A 24,115-nucleotide genomic window follows, 5' to 3' on the forward strand; every position below is an offset into this window, starting at 1 on the left:
TTAAGTTCAGTTAAAATCTTGCTCTCTATTTGCTTCCTCAGTAAATGATATGGCTCCACTGATTTTATTACTGCCCTTACTATACCAAAGTATCACTTCACACACATCCACACACACACACACACACACAAATGCCTCCGTTCTCTCACCTTCACTGCGCCGACCCCTCCCTCCAGGCCAGTCCCGGTGCCAAAAGGGATGATGGGAAAGCGGTGGTGGTGGCAAACCTTGGCCAGGGCACTGACCTCCTCCACGCAATGAGGAAACACCACCACATCTGGGGGACAACACCTGGACAGCAGCAATATAGTTTTATATAAACAATGAATGAAACAACAGTGGGTAAGGTTGTCACACCACATGAATACTAATATTCCCCTGTATCTGCTGGATGTGTAAATACACAACTGTTTGCCAACTAATCTGGTTTGACAACTTAATAGTGGGCGGAAATCTACTGATGGAGTTTTATAACACTAACAGGGAGAAGAACAAACAGCTCTCCTCATATTTAATCAGGTTCATTGAATATGACCAACACGGGATGCATAGTGCATATACACCCTGAAGCTCAGGTGCCAAGTGGCACACTGATCTTATTTAAATGTGTCTTTATCTGTGTGTGCTAAACATGTGTTTTGCTCCAGCTGTCTACAAGGCTTCAATGACACAGTGTGAATGTCCTGATGCTGCTTTGTAACATTTCTTTCACCTCCTTGACCATATATTTTTAGCTTTTAGCATGTCTGTTGAGGCACCATTTCCTTTTTGTGTAATGTCACACAATTTGTTGTACCATAAGTGTGTGTCTGTGTCACAGAGTGAAAGAGACTAACCTGTGTACAGACTCATCTTTGCCATGTTGCTCTCTGACAGCTTCACCCAATGAGACATTGTCCTCACCACATATAGACCTGAACGTAGAGAGCACACTGTCCAGAACAGCACTCTGCGCAGACACAGACACATACATACATACAGATACACACAGTGAAGGGCAGTGAGTCATCGCAAGAGAGTGGGAGGTAAAGATGAAATATGAAATAATACACTTGACTGGAACACTGGCCCTGAAAAGCTCAGCTTTTTTATTTAGAGAGAACAACACGTCAAACTCTATTCAAACCAGTCAGTTTAACATGTATCTAATATGAAGGACATTAGTGGTAAATATTAAATTAAATATAATGAATATCTTTCTCCAATCACATCACAGTGCAACTCATGAGATGTTACATAATATCAACCATGAAGTTGAAACAAAATGATACTGGGCCTAAACTATACCAATAATATGTAGTAATAGTTTGTGTCATCAAAAATATTTGGTATCCAGGCTTTCTGGACAATGTATTCATTACTTATTTTACTGTGACGTATTGCACAGTAACATCTAAATTTAATGCAGCACATAAAGTATTAACAGACTTTTATTGACACACGAGACTAAAACTATGAAAATCAGTGAGGTCTCGTTGTGCTTCCACTACAGTCTTGAGGGGCTGCTGTATACTTTGTAAACCACCAGATGTTGCTATACTTCCTTTATTTGAAGCCTCAAAGCTATAAATCTTTCTCCTGCACAAATAGAAAGTAAGTCCCAAAGAATTAGGCTTCATTCACCCATCGCTAGTTTAACTGAAAGTGCTTCAAACAATAGTTTTCTCTTATAGAAGAAAAAGACTTTCAGGTTGAGGACTACCTGTGTACTTCTGGTTAATTGCCCTGTGTACATCTGGTTAATTGCCCTAGCTCAACTTCCCAGCAGTTTTCTCTGGGAGCTTCCAGGACTATACACCACACAGTGGATGAGACAGTCCCACACAGGGATAACCATCACTCTATTAATACAGTTATGTAGCTGATACACATGAACAGCCACGAGGAGTCACATGGCCACACAAGATAAAGAAAACTGTGGCGAGGAGAGGTTACAAGACATTGGTGATTTGGAAATGGTTCATTTTTCTAAAGCTGGATAAACAGCCCAGCAGAAAGGTCATCACTACAGGTTATGATTGCAAAATAATTGCAAATAACTGGACTTTTTTTCTGAACTAACTTTGTGGTGACTCCCAATAATATTTGTTTTGCCTCACATTAAGTTTTGCATTCCTCATGAACAATGGAGGCTAATCTGTATTATGGTATAGTATCATGTAGTATTATGTAGTAAAGCGCCGCTGGTTGTGACCACAGCCACAGCTGTGAGTTGGTGCATCCTCAGCTGATGTTAATAGGAGCAGTAAAACATAATTTCAGTACAGCTACCATAGCCATATCCATAGCATTATATATTCAACCACAGCTTCAGCTGTGCAGTACATTTTGCAGTTATTCTGCGGTACTGCAAAAGTATTTCAGCAAAAATGTTCACACCATGGAGTTCGAGCATAACTTCACCATACTGTTTCCTACAGGTTAATTCAATCAAGATAGGAATGGATCTCTGTCTTTTATACAAGTCTGATGTACAAGTGTTTTTAACGACATGTCATAATATGAAACACAGTATATTACTAAAAAAAGTATCACCATACCATACCAAGGAATCCAGTACCTGCATCACAATTCGTTATTGTTAAATAGTTGTTGTTTTTTTTAAATCTATATCATCACCACCACCACCACCACCTCTATCCCATTTACCACACCTGAAAATTGTAGAGGAAATACAGTACAGTGCATTAGAGTTGAACCAGTCTTTTCCTGAGTTTGCTTTATTCTATTTAGTTCAGTTGAGATGAAGATGTGTATAGACAGCAGAGAGTAAGAGCTTGATTTCTAGGGCTGGAGGGAAACATGGTCTTCCATAAATCTGCTGATTTAGTGCGTCAGAACTCTGGGTGATGACAAACTTGACACACATATCTCTTTCTAAAAGCTATTGTAAGCTTATCAATTGGATGCGATGATGTTGACTGGCTATTTATTAGAGTCTTTGTTCTACAGCCCTTGTGAAGCTTGATGTTTTACTCCACAGGTTTTTTTGTGGAGGGTCTGTCCAAGGCCACATCAAGTGTGAAGATAAGGCTGGTTTGTCCTGTGATGTGTGCCACCTGTGATTTCCTGTTAGTACCTACATGTACATACAGTACATATAGAACTTCCATCAGACAAATATCATATTGCAGAATTCAGAGAAGGCTTGTGGATCCGCTGGCATTTAATGACTATGACACAACTACGAGGTTGTGTTGTCTGTTATATCCAACCACTGACTGTGGCTTCAACAAGGTGGCAGTATCAAAACAAACCTCGCCTTTAATAAAAAAATTTAAAAAAAAACTAACTCTCAATTGTAAATGTGTTATTTAAGCAATATCATACAAGAGGGAGTGATGTACTGAATATCAGCACGGCTGTGATTTGGTCATAGGTATGAGGCCACACTCCTGGTACTGGACTGTTGCTAACACATAAACATTTTCCTGACCTGCACAGTGCACCCTACCTTGCTACTGTCTACACACTACCTCAGGTGTGCGCTGAAGTATCAAGGCTTCTTCCCTTCATCCTCTTCTGACAACCATACATCATTTAATTCAAATGTTATTTCTGGAAATGTATGCATCTTTGTGGTGCTAAATTTGTTACAATCTAAGATAGATAACGACTCAAATCACACATCCTGCCACAACTCTTATGGGAGTGCATAAAAACAAAAATGTCTATAGAGATTTAGGTATTAAAACACATTTAATCAGTTATTTAATCAAGGTTTGTACCATTTTGAATGTGACATGGTATCTCTAAGCCCAACAAAATTTGAATGCTGAAACTTTTGAGTCCAGCAGCAACAAGCGTTTTGAGTAATAATACAAACTAATTTAGACTTTTCTTAAATATTGTTGCACAAAGGTGACAGTTGGACCCAACAATGTTGCTGTGTTTAGAATGTAATGTTATGTTTGTGAAACTATTTAACTTACGCTTTTTGATAAAACTGTTTTGTTATTTTATTTAGGATGTACTTAAATTTCAAATTAAAAGGGATCCTTTAGAGTATATATATATATATATATATATATTCAGTGTTGCTCCCCTAAACACATTGTGTTGTATCCTTGGTGTATAACAAATATGTTGACTGTGTTTCCTTCCTCATTAATGGAATTAAATATGGATCAATATGAAAATACGTGATTGCATTTTTGCCCATATCGCTCAACCCTGCTGCCACACGACCTGTGCTACAACAACTTTGCTAGCAACCTCACAGGTAAACAAGTCCTCAAAAGGTGCAGCTAAAGATTAAGCTAACGTCAGTCTTTCAAGTAGGTTACATTACCGTTACTGGTTAGTTTTATTGTTTCAAATATCGCTAATCTAGTTGAAAAGGGGTTGCTACGATAACAGCTTGGTTAACAGGAAGCTGTTGCATAACGTGCTTTAGTAGCTTAGCTATGTCACAGAGTTATTAATCTGTTATTTGCGTTATTAAAGCAACAGTAGGAAACAAAGATTGTCTCTGCACTAAAGACATGAAACCCTCGACGTGGTGCTGCTGCATTTAGATATTACGTTGGTTCAACATGTGACCACTAATGAAACGAGCAAATGTAAAACTGTTTTTGAAACAACTTACTCTTGCGGAGCTTTCTGTGTTAGTACTGTAGCACTGCAGGAAGCCGGGCCAACGAGACGGCAGCCGTCGGCTCAATGTCAAGCTAATCACCATGGTTCACTGTGTAAAGATCAGTGACGCGGAGACACTAGCAAAGTTTTGAGCGTGACAACTATACGACTTCCGGTACGTTATTTTCAGAATAAAATAAAACCAACGAAGAATTAAAGCAAAGCCACAGATAGTTACTCAAAAATACTTATTATTGTAACATGTATTGTTTGTGTAATTATTATTATACAACAATTGGAACCTGGAAGTAAGGCTAACTGTTTAAACTTAGAGAAGGAAGTGTTCATATAATAGTTTTCCTGTTTTCACTTGTATTTTCCATAAACAGAATCCTAATTAAGGCATGAAAGGTTCCTTCCTAACTTGGTGGATGCATTAATAATGTAGACCAATTATGTACCTTTTCTTTACCTGTTTCTCACGTCCGCCTGCTTGTTGTTGTTTTTTAAAACTCTCTGATTTTGATCTGGACTGTTTAGTCTGTACCCAAACTGTCTTTGACCCAAAATAAGAATTAAAGGATGGAGAGCAGATCTTGTTTTTAGTCTCTGTATCAGACTTTAACTTGGTTGCACAAACATACGGAAAAAATAATAAACACTACAACCAAATGGGGAAGAGACTGAACTAAACTGACCTGATTATTGATTTGACTTGTAATGATGTGAAGCTGCAGAGCTTCAGCACCATGGACAGTGGCAGGCCTGTGCCTTGTGTGTCCTGGTCTTGTGTCTCTGCTATTGTAATAATGGAGATTTGGACCCAAGATCAAGACGAAGACGAAGAGCAGATCTGTTTTTAGGTATCTTTATCAAGTAAAGCAGCGGTCATGTCAGCTCTGTAAAATTTTGTTCTATTGACAGTCATTTGTCTAAATAAATAGACAATGCACATCATTCTCACTGCGGGCGCCCATGCTCTTGATGGGAACAGTTTTGCCATGTGGCACGCGTCAGTACATCGTCAACAACATCATTAACAGTTGGCTGAATCAAAGCGTATTCAGGATATTACATCCCCCCTCTTTTGAAAACAAAACTATGGGTAGAGCTGCTTACTCAAATTACAAAATTTCAGACGTTACAAAATAAATTCAATCTGCAAGGCAACTGTATCTACCAAATGTGCACAGGCACTGTATCAATGAGGGAAATATAATGGCTGTTGTGTCAATATCACATTAACACCTCTGCAGTAGAACCTTAGCAGTAAGAAATGTAACATCTAGATTGCCCTGATGGAACTCAGCTAGAGCATTTCTTGCTCCTTATGAAACAGAACAACATGTCATCGTGTAAACAACATTCAGTTTTAACATTCAGGTTCGACAGAGTACACAGTTCGTGTTGCATTTTATCCACATTTCTCGGTTTTTCACATCAGCATTTTTTAAGTGTCTTTTTCATTTCATTTCATACCTCAAAGGTCTCATGTAGTTCTGGGCTGACCCTGTGGTAGCACAGTGTCTTGACTCTATGGGGCCTGTCTGATCTGTTCTGTTGCAAAGTCTTAGGTTCAGTGTCCTCATGCTCCAGCGTGTGGCCATTTGAGGGAACTTCCTGATCTCTATTACCCCATAAGTTTGTAGGAGGTGACACCTGTAGCTAATCACAGTGTGTATTTGAGAGGCCATACCTTCACTCAGAGTATGGTCACAGCACTAACTGCTGTATGATGCGCTGCAGCTGTCAGGGGCTTAGGCCAAGAACACACTGGATGCATGGCGTGAGCATGGCGGCTGTGGAATGTCTTGGTTTTCATTTTGGCGCACATGTTAACAGGTTAGAGTGGACACACTGCATCAGGCGATATAGGGATTCAGCATGTGACGCATCTCCCAGCAGAAATAGACAGAGAAAAGACCTTTTGATGTGATATTGACATCATACCAGCAACATTACGTAAAACTGACACCTTCCACTATAGTTGTCTATGTTTAGGCTGAATCTGAATATGACAGAGACAAAATATAAATATATTCTTCAACCATTTTAGCAGCTGCATGTGGAGAAATAATCAGAAATTAATTTAGAACAAAAAGGAATCCAACATTCCAGTAGCCTGCAAACTCACACGCAGCTGGTGTGAACACACACATGCTTCTCCACAGCAGTTTAACAACAGCAGCTGCCACACATACACACACACACAAAGCAGGCAGTGTGTTCACGCATGATTGAGTCTAGTGGTTTATGGTTCAACTCGACAATCACCTGTTGTCTGTACAGGTAATGGTGAAACTGCTTGCATCCAAAGAGTACTGCATACAGCTCCTTTTCAATCCGAGCGTAGTGTTCTTCTCTGTAATTTAGTGCCTTGAATGCATATGCAATGTATTCAGCTGCGTGTGTATAGGCATTGACCTGCAGTTTCACTCCTTTAGTGTGGTTGCAGTATCCAGCTTCCTGTTTGCCTTTATACATTAAACACACATACGCACACACACAGAAGGGGAGGAGGAGACACAAGAGGGGACAAGGAAACAACAAACAAGGGAGAAAAACTAAGGCTGCGACAGAGCCTTTCCCTATTTAACCTCCCCTCATACTTGTTCTACCCCAGTGATATCACCGTTGATTTAACCCACTGTATAGATACAGGAAATATTTGGGCATAATCAAACGAAACGCAAAACACAAACAAACCAGTTGCGTTTCTACAAGCTTTTGGTCAATGATGGAACTATGGTTAAGACAATTAACATTAAATTAGTCCACAATATGGCAGTTCTGACAAAAATGGGGACAAATGGTGTGTTCTCACCAACTTTGTCACATGGTTCGTAGGTCTTAATGAAGTCTTCAAGTCTGGTCAGTCATCTTAATTTAAAGCCGATTTGTTTCCAGTCCAAATGACTCTTTTCCATTATTCCCTATGTCTTGTTGTCCGGTGTGAAATTCTGATAAGAAAATAATGAGGGTTAAAGTATCTTATTATGGATTTTGTTCGATTTTAGGAGAAAAGTAATAGGTTTGAACTCTCCTGGCTTCACTCTTTTTCTCTGATGTCTGGAAAATTGCTTTGAGAATTGCTGGTAAGAGAGTCCTTCACCATGCCTGCCCAGTTTACCTGAAGATGTACTACATTACTTTTAGATCTTGTGTGGAGATAGAAGACAGATCTCTACATACTTCATACTCTGCATCATATCTGCACAGTATATAACTGTATATATAATATAATGGGCACTTGCCTGGGGCATTTAAGGGTGACGGCAAGTATCGGGAAAATGGTGGTTGATGACATAATGACATAATCAAAGTTGACTGGGTTAATTGTCGGGGGGGATTATGAATATGCTTCCCAAATGTCACAACAAAACATCTCATTTATTTTGAAGATTTTGGCCTAAGTTTGGTGGCAGAGGAAATGTGATGGGATGGTTAGGGTGAAGGAATAACAACACCATGGAAATACACTAATAGTGTTACCTGGTATCTGTAACTGACCCAGCATCATCCTTGTCCAACAAGGTGCCTGAGGCAAGAGGTGAGCAGCCAGCGAGGAGATGATTGTATGACTGTCTCACAGTGGTAGACATTAGGGTCCCTTTCTTGGTGCTTATGACATCCATCAAGTGCTTTTAAAAATTTGTTACACTTAAGGTGTCCTAAAAAAAAAAAAAAAATTTTAGACTACATCTGTGAGTTTCAGACTCAGTCATTGTGTGTTTTGTCTGTACCTCAAGGTCCTCAGGAACGATGCTGTTGTCATCAACAGTTGAATCCCCAGTGGTTGTCAGCACAGCTTTAAAGGTGTGAAAGTGCTTCTTAACATTTTCAGAGCTGGCATGGCTTGAAAAGATGACAGTGCAGCTGGAGAGCATTTCATCCAACTCACTGATGAAACTTGCTGGTGTCAATAGTCCAGACATGTGCATGGCAAGCTTTTAGTTCCTGACCACACTAGGGACAAATCCAAGCATCCCCAACATGAAGACTTCATGCCAGTAATATGGATATCTACACAAAAAAGAGTTTCACGTACTGTTTTTTTCCCACAAAGTTTTTGCATATTTCATCATGTGACACAGCGGTGGGGGATAGGATGAAGTCATCAGTGGTGCCCTTCCCCGTTAACATGTGATAACAACTTATGTACAAGGCATTGAAGTTTGTTCAGCAGAAAACCAGTGATACGGCCCGCATGAGGACCATTGAGCCATCACTTTACCATGGGTGGACTGATGTTTGTGTCCATATTATGTTGCATGATCAGTCTGAAAGGCACTGAGGAAATAAAGAATGGAGTCAGTTGTGTGGTCACAGGTCAGTGAAAAAGGAGAGGAACCATTAGTATGGTTTCTGACCATCAGCTTATGAGCAGTAAGGACCTATGCAGTGCTTATATTATTTGAGAATACTTCCTGTTGCATCTAGGTAAACTATTTCCTGTTTAGAACACTGTTGGAGTATGTTGATGCTTCTGTTGAACCAAAGCATGACACAACACTTAATGAAGAAATTCATCAGGTTCATCTGTTTTTTCCTCAACCGTTATTTAGTGTTTGATTTTTATGTTTGCTCTCCTTCTTTTTTGTCTCCAGGAAATGAGTTTAAGAGCACATGGTTTGATCTCTGAAGCCAGACTCAACTATTTATTCCTGAAGTTTTTCTCCTGCTTTGAAGATAGCGTGCCCTTGGATGTGTGGTTTGAAGTTGCATGTGTATTTTTTTATCTAATCTACTCTGACAGGTCGCCTTTGTAGCTCTATCATGTTGCCCTCTGAAGGACATCTCTGCTTGCACACCCCTGTGCACAGTGACATTCACTTCTACTAGGCAGTCACTGAAAAAACAATAGCCTGAGCACTTAAAAGAGGTGCATTCCTTGTTGAACCTTTTGTGCACACCTGCATTGTGGATGGTTCCCTACAGGCATGCAGCCACCAACGTCATTAGATGTTATTATTTGGTTGAATGTAGGTGGTGACATCTGGTACTACATGGACACCACATCTGGTACGTTTTCTTTGGTAAGTGGTAAGTAGCACAGACGACAACAGAAGTATTTCCAAGGGGCACAAAGCATATGGATGGGGCTGTTGTTCAGTGTTTTGTTACTTTGGACAATAAATGCATCCCAGCCTGGTTCACCGTAGATTGTCTCTACTTGTACTACTGACATTAGTCCAGATGGTATCATAAAGTCACACAGGATCTCAAGCTGTAGTTCCTTAAGATATAAATTACTCTATGTTATAGAGACACCACAGTTGTTCAGAAACAATAGTTTCACTACAACCATCAGACAGCACAACTTTGTCAACTCACTACACACACAAGACCTGCATGTATCACAAACAATAGAAAGCCATTTACAATAACAGATTAAATGTACATTTCTTAAATGTGAGCTAATTACACAAAACCCACACACATAGTCTACCGTCCATTCACATTACTGTTACCAGTATAGCCCTGTAGCACAGTAATGATCCAAATCAAATCTTTTTCAGCACGTTGGTCCTTACCTTTTAGCACTTACATCCAGGGGTTTGTAGTAAAGTTTGCTAAGTCCAATTTCAAGAGCAGGTCAAAGTCAAGCAGCATCATGTGTTTTCTTCTCTCCTGGTTTCTGGTGTTTTTTTTATCAAAAACTTTATCATGACAGTGATTAAATAACTGTCACAACAAAAATAAATACATGTATTCCTCCTCATGGTATTTTTCCATGTATCATGAAGAAAAACTTCACTAAGGAGGTAAAACTCAGAAGTGCAGCTCTCATCAATCCAACCAGGTCCACAGTGTGTCTGCCAGCTGTATGTACAGTCTATGGAAGGACACATTCTAATGTGGCTTTGATACCAAAGTTCTACATCATTATGATGTCACAGAATTCAAACACAGAATTCTGTGACATCACACACACACACACAGACACACACACACACATTTTTCCCATTGAATTTAAAAGTAATTAAATAAACAGTGATTATGATACTGAACTCTTCACACTGCTACTTTTATGAAAACACTTATAGATGTTAACATTTGAAAAAAACTGTCAATCCAATCATTCACTTCTACCTGCAATGTGAATTATATTATAATTTGTTTGCAAACATCTGTTTACACTGAAGCCACTTCATCATACAGTCCTCCATATTTAGGGACATGTTAACCCTGTACATTTACCGTTGTACACGCCCAGGCATGAGACGAGGGCATGAGGCGAGAGAGCATTAGGCAGGAGGTGGCCGGAAGCTCCAGGCTGCAGCCTTACCCGACTCAAAATCCCCGCCAGTCACTGCCAGTTCATGCGAGATGCATTCTGGGATACTGGCTGTATACTTCAGTGTGAACAGTTAGCTTGGCAATGGCATACTAATTTGTTCATTTAGTAGGCAGTATGCACTATATTCTTACTGAGTATGTAGTAGGCATTGTGTGGATTTACCCGGCTTAACTGCAGTACGACCGGACAGAGACGCCAGAGCAAGTGGGAAGAATAAAGGTGGAGGACTGGTTCTGCTTGTGAACAATAGATGGTGCAACCAGAAGAAGATCTGCTGTCGGGATATTGAACTGTTGGCAGTTGGTCTTAGACTGTGTGTATGTACCGAGGGAGTTCTCACACATCGTCACCATTGTTGTTTACATTCAACCACAAGCAGAGCCTGCAGTCGCATGTGACGTAATTCATGAGACCATTTTAAGATTACAGACCCAGCACCCTGATGCATTCATTGCAATATCAGGGGATTTTAACCATGTCACTCTCACCTCTCACCTGACTGGCTTCACTCAGTATGTTGACTGTCCCACAAGGGAAAATAAGACACTGGATCTGTTGTATTCAAATGTCAAGGAGGCCTACACTGTTTCAGCTCTACCACCACTTGGCAGAGCAGATCATAATCTGGTTTTTCTTCAGCCTTCCTACAAGCCTTGTGTACTGAGGCAGGCTGCAACCACCAGTCATTCAGGAACTGGACCCCAGAGGCCAGTGAGTCTCTAAAAGACTGTTTTGAGTGCACAGATTGGAATGTCCTGTTGGAGTCACAGGAAAATGATAGAAACAAGGACCCTGACCTTGATAGAATGATTGCATTTAAAAAAATCAAAACTAACTCAGAACAATCATTGATGCAGTTAACATTTTTATTCATTCACTGTATTTATTTCTACCACAGTCACCTGCATGGTCACACGTAGCCTGCTGTTTGTTTTCATCGGTGTTGATGAGCCTCCTAAATCAGCATATTGTCCCCAGGTGCAGTCGATGAAGGAGCGGGTGATTGTGCTCCTGCTCAGTCAGGTAGTGGAGAGGTCTTGACAGCAGGAGGCGCTGTTCTCTCTGCTCCCCTGCACGGAGAGTTGCAAACTGCTGTGGAGAGACAGTCAAGGGGTTGGCTTCTACACCATCAAACATAAAGGTATAATGGAGAGGGGGAGGGTGGAGAAGGATAATATTACAATCAGAGGGGGCTGGACATATTTCTGTTTCATGATATATTTATTTTGCATGTAAATCTTACTTAATTCAGTTTTAATACTGGTTGTTCCCCCTTACAGTCGCAATTGATTTACCTTGTTTACCACCTGTTTACCTCAACATTACTGTATGACTCCTAACATTTAAGTAAACACATCAAATAGATTCAGATAAGGAAAATACTAATATTAACCAACACTTCAATTAGCCTAATCTGCCATTTATTAGTTTACTCAGTAGTCGTAATTTCCCACAGACCAAGGTGACATCTGATGTCTTATCTGACCAGCAGTCCAAAATCAAAAGATATTCAGTTTGCTGTGTGTGACCAAGAAAAGCATCAAATCATCATAATTGAAAAGTAAGAAACAGCAAGTCTGTGACATTTATGATTCAAAAATAAATAAAACTCTTAATTATTAAAATAGCTGCTAATTAATTTTGTCTTGATGGAATAATCAGCTGATTGTTGCAGCTCTCGTGGTATAAGTATTTTTACTTATATGTAAAGGACCTGTATATCTCTTCCACCACTGGATTTATGTTTGTGTAATTTTCCTGATAGTTTAATTAATCACATATTCAAGGTGTGAAGACTACACCCATATAAGAGCATGGTTTAACCTACATCATGTAATTATTCGTTACAAAATAAAAGTGTAGCTGTCATCACTACTCTGATAAAATGTGCATGAGACCCTTGTTATGACGTCATCTCGCAGCCGGTGCTCCGGAGAGGGCGTGGCTTGCTGACGCATTGCGGTTTCCTCCCCGGTGCGTAAACGGAGCCGAGAGAGGCACGGCGTCGCGCGCATACGTGTGTTTATAATGTGTGTATGTGTCTGTGCGCGCGCACGCGCGGCAATGGCTCACTGAGCGGCATGAGCGGCGACGGTGGCGGCAGTAGTGTGCATGTGGGCTGGAGCTGAAGCATCTGGGCCGAACTGCGCAGAGATGCAGCGCACGTAAACGCGACATGCGGACACACCGCCTTACCTTTCCGCTCACCTCCTCGCTGATATCATGGTTAAAACACCGCTGAGATCATTTTTTTTTGTTTGTTTTGAAATGGCGGCGCTCAAGTCGAGGTGAGCAGCTGCGTTGCTCGGGGAGTGCGCACTTTTTTCTCGCTGTTTTGCCAGGGGCAAGCAGCCAAGACAAATAAATCCGGTTTTTGTTCCTTTTCCACCTATTATTGCATGAGGAACCATGACGACGGGGCAGGATGAAAGCTCAGTCCGCGTGGCACTGAGGTAAGTCACGAAAATGTCTTTTAATTCTCCATCAACTGGTAAATGCGTATCTGTGTCTTAATTACCCAGTGCCACCTGTCAGTCAGTGCCGCGGGCGTAGCAAACACTCACAGGTCAACAGCAGCATCTGCTAATACACACACACTGTATCTATAAATTATCAGCCTCATTTCATTTTAGCACGGTGACCCAGTTCCAGCCAGGCACCTCCTGATGCTGCCACCGGCTTATAAGGACACATTCTCGGTTTGTCGGCGCTTCCCTTTGGCTAGGATTTGCAGTTTCTCAAAGTGTGATGCACAGCCGGTTTTCTGTGTGTGGACATAGCAGAAATACAAAGCATCACACTCATTGCACAGGTGTACACGCATGGGCCGTGTTCTCCACACACCTGAATGCATTGGGAAGGATGATGCCTATTGTAAAGGCTTGGCTATCAAAGAAAGGAAGAAACAAAAGAGAGGGTAGGAGAGAGACAATCGGCCTGTTTTTCTCCAGAAGCCTGGCCTCTCCTCAAAGCCTCCTGCAGAGAGACAGTTAATCGATGAAAGAACAGCTTCACTGACAGCCAGGTTTCAAGGAAAGGACAGTGGACCGGTTCAGTGCAGCTCCTGTAACGCTGTCAAGTCTGCTCTTTGTTTGCAGACATTTAGTCCACAGCCCAGTCATGGCTCTCAGTGATTAAAGCCTCTTTTTTCAGCACAGAGACAGAATCAGGCTTTCTTTCCTCCAAGTTCATGCACTTAATGTGTGCTGTTGTTCTGAAGTAGGCCGCTCCCACCCAACTGGTGAGGTGGCACAGTGACATAATGGGAAACCAGTCTCTCTGTGTCTCTCATTCAAGCCCATTCAGAGATCATTATAGAAATGATAATGGCTAAATTGTTGCACACATCTCCTCTCTTTCCTCTATATTTGTGTGTTTTCCAACTTTTCCATGCATGTGCTAATTTGTGCCCAGTACTCACCCTCATGTGCACTTGTTCACAAAAGTGCATCATCATTGTGTGTGATGAGCATGTTTGTCCAGAGCTTCCTGATTCCAGTTCCCATTTTGAAGGGGGGGGGAACTCAACGTTTTGATGCTGCTGGTGATGCAGCTGACATGTGTGGGCTGCTTTTGTTGTTCGGTAGTAGTGGATTTGTTGCTGTTCGAAAGATAGCCAAACAGTTGATAGTTGATATGGAGACATTTACAGTGAAGCTTTTATTGTAGAAAATAAGGAAGTGAGGATAAATATTGTTCATTTTTATAGATTCAACAGTTACTGAGGGAGAAATCTGTCATAAAAGAGGCTGAGACATCAATGTTGACACTGATAATAGATGTCAGTTTGTTTTGAAAGAGGGCAAGAGTCATCATAGGATGTACAAAATCACCAGGTCTAATTGAAACACAGCAGATCATATACAGAAGACGAGGGTGAATGTACAGCAGTTAATTACAAAACAGTGCCTGGAGCAACCTGCACAGTGCACACCACAAATCAATGATCTCTATTACCTGTGTAACGAGTGTGACAGAGTATCTGAGTGTGGATTTAAAGAGTGCCACGTCCTGTACTGATGTAATGCTACACAATACAATTGTACAATTAACTGGACTTTAGACCACACCTTTAGAATAAAATCTCTTGCCAGATGGGCTGTAACTGCAACACTTACTTTCATTATCAGTTAATCTGCTGATAATGGTCTGAAATAATCAGTTAGTCATTTGGTTTATAAAATGTGAGAAAATGGTTAGAAATGTCCATCATTTTTCCTAAAGCCCAAGGTGACATCCTCAAATTCAAATGCAGCCAGAAAATATTCACATTTCAGAAGCTGAGACCAGAATAATCTTTAATTTAAATTATTTTTCTTAAAAAAGTGATTAATGAGTCCTCAAAAGAGTTGCTGATTAATTTTCTGTCGATCAACCAATGGGTGAATTGTTGCAGATCTACTTGCCGGTTTATTAGGTACACCTAGCTAAATCTAATGCAGTCTAATACAATAGTCCTGCATTAATCCACATTCATGAAGGTTATAATGATCAGTTTTGACTGAGACTGTTTTAGAGAGGTGTTGATTCAGTTGTATGATCATTGTGGAAGATGTGTTGAGTTGTACAGAGAGGAGCTTCTGTTATTAAGCCTAACCTCAATGAAATGGGAAGGGCAACATAGATACAAACACCTGTTACACATAAAATAGAAACACCTGTCACCTGTCGAGCAGATTCAACAATAATGGAACATTATAACCTTCACAAAGGTTGGATTATCTTTTGGCAGGAGTGCTGTGTTAGACTGCTGCTTCTGTTTCAGCCTGATAAACCTGATAAACTGGCAACAGAGTTGATGTTGCAATGCATCAAAATAAGACCACAAATTACAGCCTCAATTACAGCCTTACTGTAAATTGCAGGAAAAGTGTGGACAGCATTCATCCAGTGAGAGGTGGATATTTTGTGCTCTGGTTCCAAGAAGTAAAATTACAGCTCTGATTTTAGCACACTACATTTCAATTTGTCAAAACCAGTTGTTTCTCAAAACCTACGCAGAAAAGCACAGTTAATCTTTCTCAGCAAAGTGCGTGGGGTAATTTCAGGCTTTAGACCTCTGCTGATAATCTACAGATTTGAAGCATTCAGGATATAAACCAGTGTTTTCTCCTCTGTGACACCCAGTCCCAGTGATGGGTCTGCAGTGGCATGTTTTAACTGCTACCAACTGGCAAAATAGTTTGTCAAGACTGTCGACAAGTCTCACCGTGCATGTGTACAACCAGGTCAATTCGGGTGTGACAGCTCATTCTTTCAGCTGCTTCAATTCCAAATAAACTAGTTCCCAGATGCATGTGTTTGCTCACTCCTCACTGCACGTGAGCTGCTCTGTGTCAAGAAAATGCCTAAAATGTAATGCAGTGGAAAAAGTGCTGAGCTTATCTGAGAGACCAGCAATTCCAAGGTGCAGTTTGAGCCATAATACCTGATCCTAGATTGTTTCCTACCTTTTAAGCAGGGTCGCTTTAAGGACTGAGGGGCCTGGTGGAGGTTGTTCAATGGATTTAAGCTTATCTCAACACAGGCGGCCCTGTTCTTTCAAACCTCCTCAAAGGAGCACAGCGCTCAAGACATTTGCTTTAAACGTGCATTTGCTTCCATAACGTGATTACCCATGCACCAAAATGGTGGGTATTGTTGGTGAATTGTTACACAGCACACCTCTCTGGCTACAGTACATAGATTGTACTTAGGCTGCTTATTTGCACAGTGTAAGACGTCACAATGGCTTGTCTTGAATGGTAGGTGTACATTGAGGGAAAGGGCTTAGGTGGAACTGAAGACTTGCTGAACCTGCCTGCTGGAGCGATTATTGTTACACTACAAACCAAGGGCAGCTATCATTTATTCTGAAGGTGGTGACAGATGAGTAGTGAGGATCAAAGAGAGAGGGAGTGATTTGATCTATGTTTATATCTGCTCTAACAACTTACTGTGCAACGGTTTCACTGCTGTTGCCAAACTCATTAAGAGCTGAATAACATGAAGCAGACTGTGAAATCAAAAGACATATCTCAATAAGGAAATCCAGCTTCTTTTCCTTTTTTCCGCTGCAAGGACTTGTTCATTTTGATGCTCAGCTGAAGGACAAAACAATGATGATAATGAAATTAAATAGGTCCCTAAACCTCTTAAGGCTTAAGTTACAGGCATACTTTAATGTAATGACTTGGAGGCATGCAGCAACTGGTATAATTCGCTAAGTCTAAGCCCCAGGTTGCAGCTCATGAGCCAACTGTAGAGACAGGGTTAACTGTGGTAGAAAAAGCTTGTTAAAATGAGCCGCACGATTAGAGCAGATATCTACTATTACTTAAAGAACCAGCACAGGCCTTAACTCAGTTGACAAGAGACAACAGCTGACAATAGCTGTGGGGGGTTTAAAGTACAAACAGAGGCTGGGGGCCTCTCAACTGAGAGGAAAAGTAAGGTGCAGATTGGAAAACTGCTAAAACCTGGGAAAATAGACATAAATCCCCCCAAAACAGTGAACTGTGACAGTGAGAAGGTTTTAGCTTAACAGCCTGCATATAGACATAACAGGCTTATTTTGAATGTTGAGTAAAAAGTAAAGTTTATATATAAAATCTATATCTATAAATCTAATCTATATAAAATCATTTTGAGTACAAAACATGACGTTTTGGATGCAGAGACATGGAAAGTTTAACAGTGAAAAACTTATTTGGACAGACAGTTCTAGTAACATGGGCATGGCCAGTAGAGCCCTGGCAGAGGACCAGTGGGAGCTCAGATATGGGACATTTAGATGCGTGTTCATCACCCATGGCAGCACCGTGCAAACACAAAAGCCCCGACGGGGTCTAAAGCCTCTCCAGACCTCGTGCTTTGTTCACATCCACTGAGCCAAGTCAGTCTGTCAGGAGTTAGCTGCTGACCCATGGTCCTGTGAATCCGTGTGTGTATATAAGTGTGTGTTTGTCTGTAGCTGTTCTCTGTTTCCTCCCATTGTTCTGACTGTGAGTCCAGTGTAATGTTTATACCCAGCTGTGCTGTTACAGCTTCACACTTTCACACACTGGGAGCTTCTTTAGGATGATTACTGTGTTAAACACCTGCTGGTGGTATGAGGCCGGAATGTGTGTTCTGCCAGTCCATATGAAACACTATACACATAATGTCTGTTTCATGTAGACACAAAAACTCAGTCAGAACAGAGGAAATGTGAATCCCCATATCACTGCATGTAACTGAAGGGTCTTCCCAGAGCTGCTGGACATATATATGACAGTGGTATATATTTACTGCATTATAGGCCACGGTCGATATTTGATAATGTCGTATATCATGATATTTCTCGTCATGTTTTTCATAATATTGGGGGAAAAAACTTTTAAAAATACTATTAATACTTCTTTTTTTTTTTTGCTGTTTTGTCCAGTCTGCCCTGCTGCTGAGTCCGACCCTGGTTTGGCTTATTGAACCTTGTCATATGACAAATAAAACTGAACTGCAGTTTCGTGGCAGCATTGCTTACCCCTGAAATATAAACACAAAATACAATACTGTAATTAAATATTATAAAATAAAAACCTGAAACATAGAATACAACAATCTAATTATATAACCCCCTCTGCTTTAGTTGCATCAGGGAACAGCTCTCAGAACAACGTGATTAACAGCAGAGGCAGCCATGTTGAGCCCATGAATAACAGTCTTTCTCGGTACAGTACAGTGATGGATGGGGATCAGGTGCAATAGTTAAAAAAACCAGCAGGAACCAGTACTCATGGTTGTTTTATGTGGACTGATGATCTTAGCAACCCTGAATATTTGAAAACCTCAGTCAAAGCTTTCAAAATTTCAGTTTTTCGGCTAAAATCTCCTGCTGTGCCAGAAGGGAGGCTGGGTTATTCTTTGTTTCTTTGTCTGGAGTGATGAGTATTGGCCGTGACCTGTGTTTCCATCCAGCTCTGCATCCTCCTTCTATCATCCTCATTCTTTTGTTGGAGAAATGGCCTGAGGGGAGCGCACATCACGCTGTATTACTTCCCTGCATACGCTGCTCGTCTTTTTAAGTGTTAGCCAAAGTGTTAAAGTGCTAGCCAAGTTACACACACGGAAGCTATGAATAACACCTACTTTGCCTGCAGAACTAGCTGACGGGGGAGTGTGTGTTTCCAGAGAGGGAGCTGGAGCTCAACACAGGCCAGCTCTGAATAGACTGAGCTCATTACAAAGTAACATAGCTGACCTTACATCACTTGTATTTGTGGTGCTACAGGCATTGCACTCAGGCTGCCAACCGGTGTCACTTTATAGTGTTAAGGTTGCTCATTGTGATAGATTTGTTTGCAACGGTTAACAAGCTTACAGTCTTTGTTTAGTCTATAAAATAGTGACAAATATCCTTTTACAAGTATCCAGAGCTTGAAGGGACGTATTTGGTCCAAAATATATTTGATTGGTAATTGGCAAAAAGCTGCACAAAGGACAAGATAATGTTTTGAATTTTTGCTTGATAAATGACTGGTTCACTGATTATCAACTTTGTTAGTTAACTTTCTGTTAACTCATTGACCTACATTGGCTACCCATGGCCGCCCAAATCAAGTACAAGTCATTAATGCTGCCTTCAGAGTGACTTCTGGGTCTGCACTATCCACTTGAACTCAATCATTCAGGCTTACGCTCCTTCTCATCCACTCTGTTCCTTCAACAAGGAACATAGTCTGGCATTGTCATCCCTGCACACAAGACAGTCACATACCAGACTGGCCTCACTTGTAAGTTGCTTTGGGTAAAAAAAAAAAAAAAAAAGTAAATTTAATGTGAATGTAATATGAAAAAATTAGAGAGACTTGTTTCAGCCACAATTCCTGCATTTCCAAACTTATGAACACCAATAAGTGAAACAATTTGTCAGTTGGTGGTCAGACAACACATGAGTCTGCTAGAATTTTGATAATAGATGAGTTTGTTTAAGTCAGATGCCATATTTTCTCTGGTTTCATGGGAAACTTTGTAGCCTAAAGGAGAATCAAAATAATAATGAACAGGCAATTTCATAATGAAAATAACTGTTAGTTGCAGCTCTAGAATAATTCAAAGAAAGTGAAGGAAAGTTGTGCAGCAGGACTTTAATTATCAGATCTTCACATTATCTTTAGTAACTGACTTTGCCATGGTGACAGGCTGCTCTGTGATTCAGTAATTTGAGTGGAACCCAGATACATTTCCAGTGTTTAGCCTTCATGACCTCCTTCTAGACAGAAGTCTCCACCATTCCAAGACGACGCTAAGCATAGCCTACACTTAAAGTCAACTTCCCCCAAAATAGATTCCTGACTGGCCGCAGCATTGCTGGAAGACCTCAGTTATCTATATCGGCAGCCCTAAGGAGTCAGCGCATTTCAGCCAGACGCATCTGCACCAGTGCAGAGAGCCTGCGCCTGTGGAGCCGCACGCACCACATGTGGACACGTTTATGACAGGGTTGGACACCCCCCCACCCATTATGTAGCACTTAGGAAACAAGCTGGTCATGCAAAATAGATTGGATGTAATTATAGAGTAGCTTACATGTGCACCACACCCATTGCAAATATGTTGTTCCCTCTGCGGCTGGCATTCACACTTTACTCATTTTTTGTCATTGTCTTCCTCCTCCAGACTCCAGCACAGCTCTGCCTGATGTTGGCCTTTCTCTCTCTGCACAGACCTGTCCGGTTAAGGGCTCGGCTAAAATGAATGAGGTCTAAATGTAGAAGTGGTACCACGAATAGGATGTTGATGTAACTTAACTTCTATCATCAAACTGCCAGTAGAACGTCACAAATAGGCCTCAGACAGTCACAAATAGCTCTGTTTGCGTAGTGAGCTGCCACCTTGTTATTTATGTCGAGGCTGTCTCTGCAGTTAATGGGAGCGGATGCGTTTTCTCTATCAAGTGAATCAGGCTGTATCTGTACGTCCATTACACATGATGTGTGAGGTTATATCTGTAATAGGTCGGACGTCAGTGGAGTGATTTGGACGATGCATGTTTAAATAGTGTTCAAGTTTAATAAAAATGTTGGCTGACTGGAGCTGGTGTAGTCAAAACTTAGGACCTCAGTCTCAGATAGGGCAGCGACCGACGATCATTATTGATTACATTGCTCATTACTTTTTATAGCTTTAATAGCTTAGCCTGTCAAATCTTTACCCATTCATTTTCTGTTGATGAACCAATTTTTTAGCAATAAGCTCAAACACATGTACAGGCTCACTTTTTGATGAAATTGGTTGGACCAGTGAAGGTAAATCTTAATATTATATAACCTTTTTAAAAGAGAAAAAAAAAAAATTAAGTCGATACCATACCGCAGGGGGCTGGAGCCAATCCCAGCTGACATTGGGCGAGGGCGGGGTGCACCATGGACAGGTCTCCGGTCACCAATCACAGGCCTGACATATAGAGACAAACAACCATTCACACTCACATTCACACCTATGGGCAATTTAGAGTTACCAATTAACCTGCATGTCTTTGGATGGTGGGAGGAAGCTGGAGCACCCAGAGGAAACACACGCAGGCACGAAGCCAACATGCAAACTCCACACAGAACCCAGAACCTTCTTGGTGTGTGTGTGTAGTTACATAAATGAAAATCTTTGAGACAAAAGAAGGCATCTGAAGAGGTTGCCGAGGACCCTGAAAAACATTTTTTTTCAGTGTATTCTGACGTAATTTACACAAGAAGGTAAATCAATTTAAACCAGGAGGGGTGATCAATACTAAAGCTCACCATCATCTTTCTGCATGATTTGTGGAGGACAACAATTGTGAGCTCATGATGAACAGCTTTTTCACACGTTCCGTACAGTGCGACTGTCGGACACCTTCCTGCGTCAGACGGTCTTGCACCTAAAATACAGCCGTGGATTAAACGCCTCTGGAGGCAGCACATGCAAATGAGCCCTCAACACCTGCTGGCATCATGTAGCAGCTGTCTGATTCTGCATATTCATGAGACATTAGTCATTTGAGTTTTGCTGCAGGTGTGAACACTCGACGTGGGTGGTGTCTTTGTTAAGCGTCTCGGTGATGATTGGCCGCCTGCTGGCAATTAATGGTGAAAAAATAAAATCATATCGCTGACAGAGATGCAAATGGTTAACTGTGGAGCTGAGCCTGACTTCCACTCGACCTCGACTACTGTGTTTACCTAACCTATTATCTGCTATCTGGCTGCCTTGAAAGCTGCAGATGGCGGCTGGCTGATGTATCCCTCACCCGCCCACACACACACACGCATGTGCACACACACATTTTCAGGGGTAGCTTTTGTGTCGCTGACACAGAGATGGGACTCCTGTGTCAACACCACATGGTTGAATGACACTGCAGTCCAGACTCTGATCTGGGAGCTGGAGTGGGGGAAATTTCTGTGGAAATTTAGTTCAGTAAATTTGGTTGCACTCTGCACTGTTTCACCTGTCCTCACGATCCAATTAATCTGTGATTTGAGAAATTTCTGCAAAAAAAACATACATGATGGGATGAAACGTTAATTTGGGGAAACTTTTCAAGAAGCTACTACGTTGCCGTAAGTGGCATGTTTGTGCTGTAGTGGCGTACAGCCGCAATTGCAGTTACAAACGTCAAATCCACTTAGTACCGAGAAAACAAGTACTAGAATTTTGTCGGGAGGCGGTGGTGGCATGAAATTTGACAGAGACGGCCACCTCGCAATTCTCTTTACAGGAAAAACCCTGACATGGACGTGTTACTTCTACCAGAGAAGCATTTTCAATAGGCTTTGCCCGATAATATCAAATATGACAATATTTCCTGGCATATGTGATATTTTTCATAGTATCGAAAGTTTTTTTGTTTTATTTCCAGTTTGTACAGTCTGCCCTGAGGCCGAGTCCGACCCTCACTGCTTTGCTCACTTACCTTTGACTCCTGTTTAGTGGCATCATCTCCTATGTGTCAGTTTGCACTGACTTTTACACAAATGAAGTTCCTAATGGATAAATAAAGTTATTTTGAATTGAGTTGTTGCTTGAAACATAAAATACAATAATATAATTACGCATTATTAAAAATAAAACACATACTCCAATACTTGTGCTGAACTCTCGAGATATTAACTTTTGGAAATTGTCCGAGCCTTAATTTCACCTCTTGCAATAGCAAGAAAAGAAGCTCTTAACAGGACTGCCGGCTATAAATCTTTTTAAATGATGCCTTTTATGAAGTTTTTAGAAAATTGGACTTCCTGTAACTAAGAATGACTCAAACTATTTACAAAAACTGAGAAACTAATGTGAGTTCACGATGCCTTCAGGTAAATGTGTCTTCTCTGCCAGCTGGTATTTGTGCACTCGTTGTATCTATATACATATGCAGTTAAATATCTATATGCAAAACCAAAAAGCCAGAAGAACTGAGTCTGGTAATAACTCGCATGGCTGATATTTAAGTCTATGGCAGCATCAACATCACATTTAAGCAGCAAGTATGAATCAGCCATAATTAGGTTTACTGATGTTGGATGGTTTAATTGCTAATGCCAGATAACTGTGTACACTATTAGTTTATTTGTTGTGTTAGATGATCCAAATGAAATGAAACACCTCTTATATCAGTGCGTGTGTGTATGTTTAGGTGAGCGTTTCCACTCCTGAAAAGGACACATCATTCATAGCACACTGATGAATCCACATATAGTGCATCAACCAGTTGGAGAGGCTTTAAAACATGGCGGGACCACGAGTTTTCAGTAAGGTGATAATTAAAAGTGAAAAGATGATCTGATCTACCATAGTTTGTGTGGCCACAGTCACACCAGGAACTGTTGGACATTCTCAGTCAGATTTGGTGTGGCAGGTGTGAACAGAGCGATTTTAAATGTAACAGCTCTGAGGTGACTGAAGGTTTCTTGGTCACTGTCCTGTTTCAAACAGACTGCAGAGAAACCAAATGATATGAGTGTTTAGCACATACGTCTGTAACCTTCAAGTGACAAATCCATGTTTTTAGTTGCTTTGAATTGAATAAAACAAATACGATGAAAGAAGGGGCAGTTCTTCTAAATCTTTTAATTATGACTGTGGCCAGAAAATACTCAATGATTATAATCAAACACAAGCCTCAGGTTACACTTATCTTTTAAAATACCTGATGTTATCTTTAGTACTGGTCTTACTGCAGCTTCAGTGTAAACTTCTAAGTTTACGTACATAGCTATCTAAGCTGCAGGCTAATTTAACAGCAACCAG

At 40.9% G+C, this 24,115-nt stretch overlaps 2 protein-coding genes across 6 annotated transcripts in view; one reads left to right on the forward strand and one right to left on the reverse strand.

Moving 5' to 3' along the window:
- The window catches only part of ldhd (lactate dehydrogenase D), a 20,849-nt gene extending 16,141 nt beyond the window's left edge, over positions 1 to 4,708 (reverse strand). The window contains exons 1-3 of the mRNA XM_023397432.2: positions 4,589 to 4,708; positions 837 to 949; positions 150 to 291 (exon numbers count right to left, since the gene is read on the reverse strand). Of these exons, the coding sequence (XP_023253200.1) occupies positions 150 to 291; positions 837 to 949; positions 4,589 to 4,681 (348 nt within the window). The 5' untranslated portion in view covers positions 4,682 to 4,708. The remainder of the gene's footprint in view (positions 1 to 149; positions 292 to 836; positions 950 to 4,588) is intronic.
- An 8,198-nt stretch (positions 4,709 to 12,906) lies between these two features.
- Positions 12,907 to 24,115, forward strand: part of LOC111647737 (kinesin-like protein KIF21A) — a 59,140-nt gene continuing 47,931 nt past the window's right edge. For 2 of the 5 annotated variants that reach the window (XM_087171497.1, XM_087171498.1), the window contains exon 1: positions 12,910 to 13,332. In XM_087171497.1, the coding sequence (XP_087027623.1) occupies positions 13,289 to 13,332 (44 nt within the window). In that variant the 5' untranslated portion in view covers positions 12,910 to 13,288. Of the gene's footprint in view, positions 13,333 to 24,115 lie in introns of all 5 variants that reach the window. The other 3 variants (XM_087171501.1, XM_087171500.1, XM_087171499.1) reach the window with 3 other exon arrangements.

This window comes from Seriola lalandi, unplaced genomic scaffold, assembly GCF_002814215.2.
Source record: "Seriola lalandi dorsalis isolate HSWRI2012SDOR001 ecotype SW California unplaced genomic scaffold, Sedor1 jcf7180002055008, whole genome shotgun sequence".
Classification (NCBI taxonomy): domain Eukaryota; kingdom Metazoa; phylum Chordata; class Actinopteri; order Carangiformes; family Carangidae; genus Seriola; species Seriola lalandi.